This window comes from Anopheles coluzzii, chromosome 3 (genome assembly GCF_943734685.1).
Source record: "Anopheles coluzzii chromosome 3, AcolN3, whole genome shotgun sequence".
Lineage (NCBI taxonomy): Eukaryota > Metazoa > Arthropoda > Insecta > Diptera > Culicidae > Anopheles > Anopheles coluzzii.
The window spans coordinates 43,675,005-43,689,196 of NC_064671.1; the positions used below are offsets into that span (position 1 = coordinate 43,675,005).

Here is a 14,192-nt window from a genome sequence, read left to right on the forward strand (position 1 = left end):
AATAGATGAAACAGGCTTGGAGGAGCCAGGTCAATTGGACCCGGAAGGGTTTTTCTTGGTTTCCAAAAATATGTCCTAACACTAACATCAAAATGCAGTTGCGTCTCCGGTGAAGTTAAAAGGAAGCAAAGAAGTATGAAATTGATTTTTTTTGTCATTTCTTTCTGGCAAAATTTGGTCTGCAATTCATTGATACATGTGACGTTGAGCTAGTGCAAGCAAGTCGTAGTGATTCGTTGCCATATTTTTACCAACAATAAAAAAATGCATATAAAGAGTATCAATTTTTTTTAAATAATTTATATTTAGCATCTACTCATTGCTGATATTAATAAATTTAAATGAGCTAAGCAGACAAACACTTATGAGTTATGAGTTATAGCTGATCGAGATATTCTGTAATTTCATTTAAGATGTCTCATTGATTGTAAATGTTGCACATGTGATATATTGTTTGATGGAATATTAAAATGCAGTTGTAAAACAGATACAGCACATATTTTTGTTTTTTGATTAGGTTGCTTAACAAATAATTTATAGCTCAACATGTCTATAAAACAACAGTAAAACTGAATCATTTCATTGTTATTTTCGATAGGATTGGGTAAAACAATTTTCTTTAATTTAAGTACGATAATTAAGTCGCACCCTTGAAACTTTTACGATCTTATCTAGTGTTACTCACAGGAAGAAGATTGTTTGTAGTACTTGTCTACATTTTGTTCCTATCGGGCACATCACTCTCAACAAAATTTAATTTTCTTCCGTCCTCTTCAGGCTGTCGTTTGTGCTGCTAGTTCTTATCTAGGCTTCGTGATCAACCTACCTATCACCACCATTTCCAGCGCGGTACACCCTCTCTACCCAAGATAGCACATGCCCAACAGGCATCGCAGGCAAGATCTCGTACGATCCTGGTACGTGAGGCAAAATCTCTGGGAGAGGGTTTTTTTGTAAATATCTCAGAGTAAATACTTTCCCTGAAGTGTGTAGTTTTTTAGCGCTCCCGTTTTGCTCTTTTCAATCTGCAGCCCAAGCCGACAGTTTATCCGATTAAACTAACGACATCGGATCGCTCCGGTGGAAGTAAGCCACGATGTAGCTTTACATTTAATGGAGCACAATCCAATGATACACAGCTGCGCTTTGTTTAATCTATTGCTTCGAGCTAGCACACAAACACACGTGTACGCGCTATGTGCACGTATACGTATGTGACTTGAAGACAAAAACAAGAAACGATCACCTATCTGCCCGCATCATGACAGAGCAGTGCGCATCCCAGCATCTGTTAACCCTTCGTTAGAGGTTTAAAGGAGGTAGTCAAGAGGAAGCAGTAAAAAAAGGCAGACTTTGACTCCCGACAACGTGCCTGGGAAAGTGCAAAAGAATGAAAAGAGATCATTCTGTTTTTGCATCAAGATAATCTTGCTCTCCGTTCAGTGCGAAGGTTAGTCCGCTACTGGCATCTTGCATTACGTTCCAGGGTGTATGGCGAGTCTATTCTGTTTTTGTTGTGATGTGAAGACAAGTCAAGACTTGTCTCCCTTCGTTAAGAGTAAAGATTAACGACACAGATAAGCATCGTAATGGAATTTAGAAATACATCTTTCCTATTTGAATTAATTTTTAGCTTTGATATTAATAAATTAAATAAATAATGTTCACATAATATATATTAAAATTACTCGTAAATGCGTAGTAAACCCTGACTGATTCTACATGCATCTTAAAAAAACTGACAACAATTTTACCTCACACCATCTTTCCAAGGTCGTGAAAATCAGTTCAAATAAATTGAAAAGCAGCAGCGACGCATCGATTACCCCGAAGCATCCGCGAAACGAGCGAAAGCAATCAACTTTATTCAACGGGATGCTTGTTTGGTTGACAATTTGATGTAAAAATGTGTACACACACATACACTCATTCACTCACTCACTTTCACATGTACGCCTTTACCCCCGGGAGGAACCGTTCGGAAAATGGAATTGCGTTATCTGAAAGCCAGGGACCAGAAATTTGGTTCAATTGCTATGCACACTCCCGGTTCCTGTGAAATATGGAAATTCAGCATGAAAAGAGACTACAATTTTGGGAGGCAGCAACATGTGTGCCACAACGGAAACACATAAGGATCGTATTATACCGTTGCTTCTCCCTGTCCGTCATCTTCATGGTACAGTTCTCGTAAAACGGGCCAAAAATGCCACAAAATTCGAGCTTCCATTGAAAGCTGACGGTTAGTGCAATCGAAATGTTGCCGGTGGTTCACTGGGGCCAAATTGATTGACGAATTTGGATACGTGCTTTTTTGTTTTGCTTTCAATTCCCTTTGCTACAGTTTAAGTGTTACGATTGCAAGTGTCTAGAAAGGAGATATATGTGACAAACTGCCAAACGTTACTTAACCTTTCTCTCCTTTATAAATCTCCTTTATGTCAGTCACTTTAAACAGCGACATTGAGCCGAGTTTGGCTATTTTAAACGTAGTGTTTATTGTTTATGATTGTATAGTGTAAGACACAAATAATCAACTTCGAAGACTTTCAAATAGGTTGGCTTAACTAAGACATACAGTATTACCAAGTTGATTCCGAACATTTACGATTTTGTATGTGTTTCGTCATGTTCTTTCATTGTTAAATAAACAATCTTTCCATAATTCCCTTTTCAGGACACCACCCATCTTGGTTGACCCACGCGCCAACAGTTATTCTACTTGCAGAAGTCGTCCTGTGACACTTTTCACGACGATTGTTTCTGCCCCCTCCAGAACTGGCCGGCGTTAGCGATGGCGAAAGCAGAATCAATACATAATGGACTAAAAACAGAGTAAGTAGTGCTTTCATCCATAATAAATACCAAACAATCACTGCTCAGAACAACTCAAACCCCAACCACCCGCTTGTTCTGAAACATTTTGTAGCCCGTACATCTTCGTAACCATCCCATCCGTGTTCGATGTCAATGCACTCGTGTACTTCTCGACAACTTCTCTAAACACTTTACTACAAATCACTACCCCGTCTGCTGGTCGGTCTACTGGATGCAGTTAAAGTTTTTCGTGAGCTCTCTCGTTGTTCCCGGATCAATTTATCATCCTGTGTCGCTACCAGTGTCGTTTATCTACCTCTTGTACGGTTTTCCAATAGGATTGAAGATGCATTTCACACGGTCAACCGAACACTCAACCGACACGTAACACGCCCGAATTGCAACTCGAACAACAATCATTTTTGGGGCGCCATTCAAACCCCAACAAAAGCGGAACCTGAAGGGCAATATATCGCCAGCCCTGGACGTTTAGATGGACACGTACACGTACACACGCTGCTCTAATGGGATGATGCAGTTTAGTTTTGGTCGGTAGAAGCTGGCAGATAGATGCATTTCTCTGGGATATATTCGGTTTATTGTTGTCCCTGCTGGCAAAAGCGTTGTGGAAAGTGTGGAAAATGTGCTTTTTCTAGCAGTTGTTTTCCCTATGTGTGTCTTGTTTCGGTAAGCGGGGAAAAACTTTCGGTCCACCCCAGCAAAGCAATGACACTCCCATTAAAGTTAGACATCAATTTACCGTTCGATTGCACGGGAAAGCTATCATCGGAAAGTTTTACGCCCGGTGTGTTCCATATCGAGCACACATACTGTCTCCATTCGGAACTGGTCGTAAACTGGAAAACGAAAATTCGGATCGTAACAAAACTCCCATTGTGCTGGGGTGCTTGTTTCTTCCCCCCGCCATTTGGGAGGCACTTTCGTGTGAGAAAGAAATTAGCTAACGTTATCATTAGGGAGTTTGGTTGTTTGGCAGCCGGCACAGCATAATCGTCCGCTGCAAGGATATGCGATGGTTAGTGGCGTAAGGCGGTGGGTGTGTGGAATTACTATGTTTTGCCACTTTTGGCAATTTTCTCGCCACCGTCTGGTTGCAATTGCATCGGTCATTGTACCAGCTATTGCCAGCAATAATGGCAAAAAACTGGAATGCTTTCACTCTCCAGAGGGATATCTGAAGGAAGCACGTAGCATAATCAATAAGTCTGCATTCTGATTTTACCAGACGGCAAAAAGTGGAATTTTTTGAGTCACTTTTTGTCAGCTGAACAGGTTCACTCATAACAATTTCAACCATTATAACGTCTACGGCACAGCAGCTTGCCATTAAGAAAAACTCGCCACAAAATACCCATTAAAAGGACCCCCGATTGCTACAATTTCTCCGTCCATCGTACGGTCTAGTTTGAAAGGTTTTTACCCTGAAATTAAACCAACGCGGTCACATTCGACACATGATCGGTTTTATAATTGATGGTTTTTGTTACAGAACATGAATTTGGTAACTTTTTTTTTGGCTGTGCGACTCTAAATCCCCAGGCTAACGGGCACGTGCGCTGGAAAGGTGCTGAAAGTGTCAGATGCAGGATGTCTGAACTTCTTTTCTATCGTTTTATGGATATCAACCATTGAAGTGGGGTCTGCTGCTGCTGCTGTTCGTTCTGTCAGTGGCCAGAAGATAGCTGTCCCTAATGACTGTTGTCACGGTGCCTAATAAGAGCGTATTGCAATATCAAGCTATTGGGTTGCAGGGAGCTGTACCGTTTGTTATATTATAGCACAATGGATGAACATATTTGTCAAATGGGATAAAAGTCATAACAATTTAAAATACATACATGTCCGCTTTTTTTCAATGTTCATTTGCTATGTTTGTTGGTTAACTTTAATGTGTTAAAGAATTTTGAAAATTTAATGTAACAAATAACATTGGTAATATTGCGTATTAAAAAAAGTGTATAAGACAGTGAACTAAATGCAAACAAACATCAATTTGAGAATACTTTAATACCAAAATTTACGTTTCAGTGTTAATTAATTATATATAATTCCCTCACAAACAAAAACTGTTTAACCTTTTTTCATTGAAATATCTTTAAGTTATTATAAATGATTGCATCACAGATAAAGTTGACAAACATTTAGCAACTCGAGATAATTTTTTGAATAAAACCATCAACTATTTCTATGGACATAACAAACATTATGAAAAATCGCCTAACTAAATATGTGTTGTTATTTCACCGTAGAGCAGTTTCAGTTTTGGGCTATGCAACTATTTTGTTGCTTTTGAATTTTTCGTTACGGCCTCTGGTACGTGAATCACAGATCCTGGCAATACTCCATTCCACTCTGAGAGCGAAGAATAGTGCACCATAAATCAAACACGTTTGAGGGGTAGTAGAGGAAGCGTGGGTTGGGACCGTGTCAGACGCCAACGAGACGCCCTTTGATCATTACGCGTTTGAAACGAATGCCGAAACCACTGCTATCATCATTCACACACATACTCTTCAGCGCAATATTGCAATGAGCCCGTCATTACACACATGGAGAGTAGGGGGGAGATTCGTGCTGGACAGCACAGCAACAGCAAAAAAACTGCTCCCTTTTACGAGGGAGACAATTTCATTGGCACGATTTGTCGCCGTAATATACGCCTGCTTGTACTTGTATGTACTTCAATCTGCAAATTGCCATAACGCGGAACGGAGCAAAGCGGTAGGGAGCAGAAAAAAGGGGTGGTGTCAACCGCGGTCTGTGTTTTCCGTGGCTTGGAATATTCCGTTTTCCACTCTCCTCCGGAGTTCATTGGTCGTCGTTATGAGTTGCAGATTTGATGTTGCGTTGCAGTTGAGAGGGTCTGCGTCCATGAGGCTTGACAGCTCTCGAGCACGTGGCGAGCGTTCCGCTTGCTTCCTGTGCTGCAAGCGTCACAACGCGTGTCTGAGTGCGTGGAAAGATGTTGATTATTGTGCTTTCACACCACTTGTAATCAGGCACAGAAATCGATTGGCAGGCAAAGGTGTTAAATTAGATAAATGTATTCCATGTATATGTGTTAACATTTATACAGATTCTAGTTTCTAGGGTAAACTGTTCGTCTTTAGCACGAAATTATGAAATATCTACTCTTCTTTGCATATCAAGCTTGCTATCTTAAATGTTGCAGTTAAGCGGTAGTTCGCGATTTTATTCAATTCGGACACATAGCCACTATGTCAACATTGAAAGTGAAATTCATCTCCCATCCAAACTGCCCTTTTCTACCTTCACGATTGCACATTTTCAATTTCAACACCAACCTATTCTACCAACGGCCTTAGGGGAGCACTGCGGCTTCGTACGGACGACTACTGCATCAATATTCATTATTATGTGTGTGAATTTCATTCCGGCCTTACATCCTGTCCCCTTTGGGCTCCATTTGCTCCACTACTAGCAATGTGAAGGGGTCCTTTGCACGGGTTTGCATTCGTTCGATAAGAGAGAACACGAACCGCCCCCGGTGCCGTCTCCTCGGCCGGAAGCATTGATAAAGAATGCAAATTGATTTACTCACACAGCCACCGAGTGCTGGCCCAGACAAAAGGATACATACATCAGCAGGGGCAGCCGACAGTTTCCTGCAATTTCCTGCCCCGTGCTACTGGACTCTGCTAGCTGGTTGGGTGCTTCCGACCTCAGGAAAGGTGCCAAATCTGTCTGCGGTTACTTGACGTAAGGGTGGCATCCCAAGCGGACCCGGACAACCCTTGACAGCGGGTTGTGGGGGTTTGTGTATTTGAATGCAGATGAACCACATCCGAAAACATGCTGAAGCATATCATTTTCCATCCATCAAAAAAGGGATGCCACCAAAGAGTGAAAGGTTGCTGGATGCAAAAGAGGTCTTTTACGCAATGGTTGGTACGTCGTGTATGTGTCCATCACCGAAAAAAACCATACCAAAATGGCCACTCAATCGTCCCAACCAACCAACAGGCAGTCAACGAGACAGCAGCTCCGGTCAGCGTTCTAAATTTTGAAGAGCACAGTTTTTGTTTTAGTGTTGGAGTTTTTGTTGCACTGCCGTTATCTGTTTTAAAGTCCTCCTGGTTGGAGAATGGACTTTTTTCAATTCCGTTCACCACCATATCCTCCCTCCCTTCGAGGGCATATAATAAACGAACACTACGCATAATGCCGGCACGAACGGCATTGAAGCTTTATCGAGGCATGAACGGATGGAAATTTGTTTTTCCGCCCCGTTTCCTCACCCGTCCACAAAGGGATAGGCCATAGGGATGCTCGTGGATCGTGGTAGGCGCTGGGAAGAACCCGAACTTTGCTGGTGCTCATTTCCGGTTCGGTCCGGGAGCACATGCCACCACCCGGAAAAAAACAAAAGCCAGCCTCCCGGTTCTGCAAGGCAAATGCAAAAATCCCTACGGAGAGCGAAAACCTTCAAAGTTTGTTTAGCATTTCGGGCGCTTTTCCTTTTTTTTTTGTTGACTGCTGTTTTGAACGTAACGATTATGGTTTGATTTTGTTTTCACGGACGGCATGGAGCGAAAAGATGGGCACGTTTCTCTGCCTGTTTTTCGTGCCGTTTTTCTCGGGAAAAGTGAACCGTGTCGATCGTTCTTCAAACAATGTGCAATGATTTACGACGGACGGAAGCTGGTCCGCCGCTGTTCTGCAAAAGCGCGAATAAAAAGGCATAAAAGTTGCTGTGTTTTAAAACAGATTCAATAAAACGGTGGGAGCGGGGTGGAAGTTCGAACGCGGAAGCAGGATATGGGAATTCAGGAGGGAGGTCCTTACACTAATCTAAGTTTGTACGCTGGAGTTTTTGAATATTTGGGCAAACGGCATTTCTAGGAAATCCCTTTTTCCTGATTTGCAAAGTGTGTGACTATGCTTCCGCAAAAAAGCACAGAATCATTCTTTCTTTTAGAAGCCCGTGTGTAGTGCACAGTACGTTCAGTAACAATTCACTAAATTGCTGTTTGTTTAGCGTATGGTAACTATGCATGAAAAGTATTTTTTTGGCTGTCCACATGTTCTTGGAATTGGTATCTATGAAATTGCGCTTTTTCATGCATTATACTGAGAGCACTTAACCCTTGAGAAAAGATGGTGCTGAATATGTGCTAAGAGGTTTGCATTTTTGAATAATTGGCCAAGCGCGTTTACGATTGCTCCAAATATCACGTTTCTGGCTACATTTGGTGACATTTTTTTGGATTTTTTTCATACTCATACATAATTATTATTTTAAATAATAATTATTTAAAAGATTGATTTGTGTTATATTACATTTTTATGTGCTGTGTGCTCAGTATTGTGATATTTTTTCTCATTATTTGTTATTTATGTTTTTACTTATTTATTTTGTTTGGAATCTACTTATTTATTGCTTAAAGTTATTGCATCTTATGTTGCCCAAATATTAAATGGTTTTATATCGTATTTAACTGAACCTAATAGATTACCCTGAACCATAAAAAAATAATACCAAAAAGAAGCCAAATACATAACACAACATTCTGGTCAAGTTTGGACGAACCCGAAAGTGGCCTTGGCCTTAACGGTATACTAGGAGCAAAACGTGTGTACTGTTATAGAATTAACGAGGCGTCAATAGAACCACACAAGCGCCTATGTAATAATATACTCCTTGTCGACAACCGTCTGTGTTGCAGAGATTTCCGGCAGACTAAAATACACCTAGCCATTGTCCTAGTTATGTTATTTCTTCTTCTTTGCCATAACGACCTTTTTGGCCTGGCCGGATTTTACAGGCTTTCTACGTGTTGTTCCTTGCTACGTGGATAGTTATTCTTTGCTACCTGTGAATAGTCCGGAAAGGAAAAAAATCCACTTGACATTGTAATTGCTGGTGCATCTTTCGATTTACCCCATGGATCATATACTATTTGTTCTTTTTTTTAGGAACCTTTGTTCATTTATTGCTTATTTGATGCATTAAAAAATACGAAGTAATAAATTCACCGAAATTTAAGTAAGCCCTATTTAAAAACCAATGATTTTTATAATTCATCTTATATTTGGCGTAATGACCTGGTCGGTCTTGCCGGCTATACAGGCTTTTAAGACTTTTTAATATCATCATAATATCATTTAATATTATCAGTCCTTGCTACGAGCGCACGGTACACATGCGGCTTGAACCCACGACCCTACGACGGACATGATGTTTAGTCATGCAAGTTTTCGACTGTTCCTCAGGGCCCGCCCCAGTTATAATTCTTTGTATTTTAGATTAGAAATAGAAAATACCATACACATTTAATATTCAAAAGTTCTCTGCTAAGAATACGTCATAAATCTTTCTTATTCATTACATGCGCTAAATAAAGGTATAACTTTCGCATTTCATTTAATTAACATTCTTGGATTAGCGTTATCCATAAACCATCAAGGTCAGCATGATTGCACCGTTAATCCACGACCAAGGCAAACAAATATTTATCTCCGCACTGCTAGACACAAAACACACTGCAGGATTCCCAGCAGTGGGCCCAACCATTGAAAACATTTACACAAAATAATTCTACTACACGTAGTCGTCGATGGTTGTGCGGCGAACAGCTCACCCGGGAAGGATTAAATTCAATTTGTCACCTGCCGAATCACGCAACACCCACAGAAAGTGTGTTGCAAGCTTTCCGTTTGGTGTCCTTTTTATTTGTGTTAGTGGTGGGAAAATATTTCAACCAACGTACTACGTAAAGCCAAAGGGTGTCCAAGAGCAGTTGGGGACAAAAATAACCGAAACGGTTCGGGCTGGACATTCCGGTACCGCCACAAAGTTGGTCCGCTATCAGTTAATTAATCAGCTTAAAAGTGCTGTTCTCGCACCCTTTTGTCCCTAATTGAAACTCATAAAATGTTTAAAACCTTGGTACGCTTTTTAGCCTTCCACCGTCATCGCACACATAAATTACATAAAAATCCCACCAATGCAAAGTTCACCTTCACAAGCAGAAAGTGCCTTATCACACGATCCAGCTACTGCAAAGTTGTGTGCTTTCAATGAAGCTCGATGTGATGTAAAAGAAAGAGGGAAAGAGCTTCCAAGCTTTGTGTCGTTTTTCTTTCACGTGCGCACACAAAAACACGATTTGTGGAAACGAACAAATCAACGAGCATTTATACATTGTTAAAATTCAGTTCTGTTTTCCATTTCATAGTAGAAATTATTATCTTTTTTAATGGCGAAATGGAAAACCACAAGAAACGTTTGGGTTAATAGAGCTCACATATGGTCGACAAACTGTTCACACTCACTTATACGTCTGTTTGTTTGCTGTTTCTCTCACTTTTACACTGACCCCAGTCTTGTTGGATTATTTTATTTTTTTAAATTGGGATTGTCTACAAAAGTTGCTACTTCCGCAAACATTCCGGTAGTACCTTTTTTAGTTGAGGTTCGGTACGGATATTTTTAACGAAAGCTTATAAAATCCCTTAACATTTGCTTGAGCACGTAAAAGTTTTCCCAAATCGAGTTTTTTTTCTCCATCTCCGGCACTCTGTCATCCGTCGCCGTTTAAGCTCCCATTTTGCCAAAATGCAGAGCCCCGTAGTAGCATTTGCATAAATTCTTTGCATTAATGACCATCAGCTAAGCTTCGCCTTGCCTCGACGAAGTGGGTTTGAAGCGAGGCTACTTTAGCATTAACCTCCACTCCCTTGGAATCCTTTTCCCTCCCACCGTGCTATCCAACTACCGACTGTGGCCATGTCGTATTATTTCAAAGTCGAATGAATTAAATTATTTCCTCGACCTCGCTTGGGTGTCGGGTCGATGGCCATGAGAAACTTCGTGTAGACATGTGTGAGTTGCCACGACGGCACAAGAGAAGCAGAGCAAACGCCGTGTTCAATTCATGAGCGAAAAAATACACCAGCCAAAAAGTGGTATAAAAATCACGCCAAAAACTTTTCCGTCCCCATGGGTATCGTTTGGGGGTGTTCCATCATTCGAGCAACGTTCACGACCTTCCGAATGTAGTGCAGCACGCGCTCGGGTGCAGAGGACTGTAGCAAAAACTACCGCGGCGTCTGGCTCATTATCGTTCCGCGTTCCGCGTGCCATGCATAGCTTCCTTTGCCGATAATCCTAGTAACATTCGGCTGCTTCCTTAAAGGATACAGTGCACTGGTCCTCCCAACTAGACAGCGCCACTCGCATTCCCGCATAATGTGAGCTACGGTTAAATCGTTGTTGCACTGTCTGCCGTTGCGGTAAAACTTTCAACTAGTGTGTTTGGGTTGGATGGCCGAAAAGAAGAGTGTCTGCATAATTTTTCTACCCAGTCGTGGCTGGGTGGTACCACGGAGACGGAAAACGGTTCGTCACGTCCGTGGCGTCCCAGACTCAGGCCGTTGGTATTAAAAGGATGCTCAAGCGTAATGGTGAACTGGCATTTGGTACCAAAATTCAGCACACGTTGTCCGGAAGCGAGCCGAAAACTTTATTATAATGTTTCTGCATGAACGGGTGCGTGGAAGTGACAAAAATATCTTTTTTTGTGCTTTATTTTGGTAGCAAAAGGAGCCTTATAGATGTTCCAGAATCATCACTAACACAAGCTTACAATCATCGACGTGTCGTCGGTATCATTATCATGTGACCATGAAAAACGAACCATACCGTTAGAATGACGCGTGAGTGTACGTTGTGTTGCGCTGAGTATACGCCTGCACGTACTTTACTACAAAGCTCCACCTGGGTGGTCGAAACAATGCGGAAACAGTTTGGTGTGCTCTCACTTTCAAGTACGTTTTATCTCACAATTATCCTTGCCGGGAAAATTCTCACAGTGTGTGTATGTATGTGCGAGAGAGAAAGAGTGTGTGAAAGAGAGTAATGAGTCTGTTTTAAAATGAAGCAGAAGCGATTCAACAACCACGCCACGCTCTCCGAGAGCTCTCGAGGCGAACTTATGAATGAAGCTTCGATCAATCTTCTCCCCGGTGAACCTCCGGCATCGCTTCAACCTCTCAAACTCCCTCCCAGCCATGTTTTCACGGTTCACGTACCGCCGTGAACTCAAGGATATTCACCTGAAGGGTTCTTACCGTTCCACCATGCGTTGTTCCACGTTGCACAAAATACGGTTGTCTTTGTGAAGTCGAACGTCGTACTGAGAGAAAGCATTTTTCATCGTACAATCAGTTTCTGCCTCGTAAGCGCCCTACACAACACTCCACCGTAGATCTAAAAACATTTCCCTGCCGGGTGTTCTGAAGCACGGTTGTTGAAGATTTTGTGTTCCCCTTTCCTATGTGTATTGGTCGAAGAAAAGCAGGAGCATGCGCAACGCTGACGGGTACGCAGAGGACATCGCAAATGCCGAGGAGAACGGAGGGTTTTCCGCTCACGCACACTTTTTACGCGTCGATTTTGTTGTGCTCTGTTGCACTATGCCTTAGTTTGTTTTTTTTTTCTTTTTTGTGCAGAATTCAGGCAGCCGTACGAACACCGCTCGCTTATGCGGTTGAGAAGGATACGTTTGCATCTTCTTTGCTTGCCCAGTTGCGACGAAACCTCTATTTCCAATGGCCATAACAATAAACTACAGACTACAAGCAACATGCTGTGGAAAATTATTACGTATGCTGCTAAGACGATAACATCCGGTACGCGACACTGTATCTCTTCGGGAGAAGAGAATGTTCCTCACGTCCAACATTGGCTAAAAGGACGATACCTAAGAAACATTTTCATCTGGGTAATTTCACATGAATGTTATGACTTTTGAGCAAATTCTACAGCAGCATGGTGCTCTCGGTGAACAGATGCCTCGTCGGAAAGGAATATCATTATGTTTAAGATAATGATCACCTTTGCTGTGTCTGTCGTGCCAAGGATACTGTTCCGTCGATCATGCGTGCGTTCAGTCTAATCGAATGCCTTAGGTAAATCACATCTATTAAGAGATAATTCTGATTTGATTTTAAATGTTTTCTTTAATGGTAGACGCAAACAGTATTTACTGTTGATTGTTATTTATGAAACTGGAGGTACCCAGCATTTCGTGTGGCTTATTAAAATCATACCATTATTATCGACAGGTATGTTTTTATAAGTGTGTTTGTTCGTTACAAAATCATGCACAAATGGTATACAGAATGTTCACTGACTCGGTTGCGTTTGATTTATTGCACCATGATGTGGTTGACAGTTATTTCAATCCTGATAAAAACCTTCCTCAATCCTATCATTTCCATTCGAATAGGTTTTCATTGAATTTTGTATGACTGTGCCACACACCACAGTGAGCCACCTCGCTTATCTTTGCGTTTTATTTCTCGTTTTGTGCTGTTGCAAAAAAAAAAGATTTTTGCTGCTCATTGAATCGTAGATGTGTTTTACAAACAATTAAAAAACTAACATGAATAACGGGCCCTACAACTGCATACCAGTAGCTAATTAGCTTTCTGTATGTTTACTCTCATCCTCAATGGCATTGTCAACAACAACGGGAAAACAATCATGCGCGATAAGTATCATAACAGTATCATTGATGAAACAATCAATCGTCGGATCAAACGCCCCCGGAAGCCAAATGTAATCTTCTGCCAATCGCTCAGCACAATAAACAGTAATAAACTAACACCTTTTACGGGTGGCCGTCCTCAAAACATGTCATTGACAGAGGATCCGATTACGCATCGAACAACACAGAAGGAAAGACGAATCTCGCAAAACTCTCAACCATACAATAGGGTGGGATAAATTTCGGGATGCATTTTACCATGTCTTACAAATGTCAAATAAATAACAATCCAGGATTCCTTTTTCCGTTATTGACACCCGGAAGCGCTGCTTCAATAGATCGAGAGACGAAGCAGCGGACGAGACGGAAACAAATTCGACACTGAGCTCCTCCAACAGCTCGGGGGTACAGTTCTGTGTGTGTCTGTTCGTGCAGTAAGCAGTCTGTTCGTAAGCTGCTTTCCCGCAGCGACGGGGAAACTATCCACCGGGAACCTCCGTGTTCGATGAAAATGGAAACCCAATAAACAAACAAGCTTTACGAATGGGTGACTTTTGTAAGCGATTCGACACTCGCAGCCTGTGACCGCAAATCGCAACCAGGGAGACAAATCCCCTTTGGGGGCGGACTGGCAGTCATAAGTAAAAGCCAAAAGGCCCCCACCGCTCGATCCATCTTCGGAGCAAGATGGCGCGCTAGGGTCAGAACAGCAAAGCAGAAGGATGTGTTGTTGTGTGTTACTAAAGACTTTCATTTCTTGTGACTATACGGTCGGCAGCACGCATGCAGAAACACAACACTGCACTACAAGCTATTGGACCAAAAGGTCGAAGAATGTCG

The 14,192-nt window shown here is 41.8% G+C and overlaps 1 protein-coding gene across 6 annotated transcripts in view; it reads left to right on the forward strand.

Annotated features, from left to right (window-relative positions):
* Positions 1–14,192, forward strand: part of LOC120960013 (mucin-5AC) — a 171,781-nt gene that overhangs the window by 67,970 nt on the left and 89,619 nt on the right. For all 6 annotated transcript variants that reach the window (XM_040383868.2, XM_040383873.2, XM_040383874.2 and 3 more), the window contains exon 3: positions 2,678–2,835. In XM_040383868.2, the coding sequence (XP_040239802.2) occupies positions 2,795–2,835 (41 nt within the window). In that variant the 5' untranslated portion in view covers positions 2,678–2,794. The remainder of the gene's footprint in view (positions 1–2,677; positions 2,836–14,192) is intronic.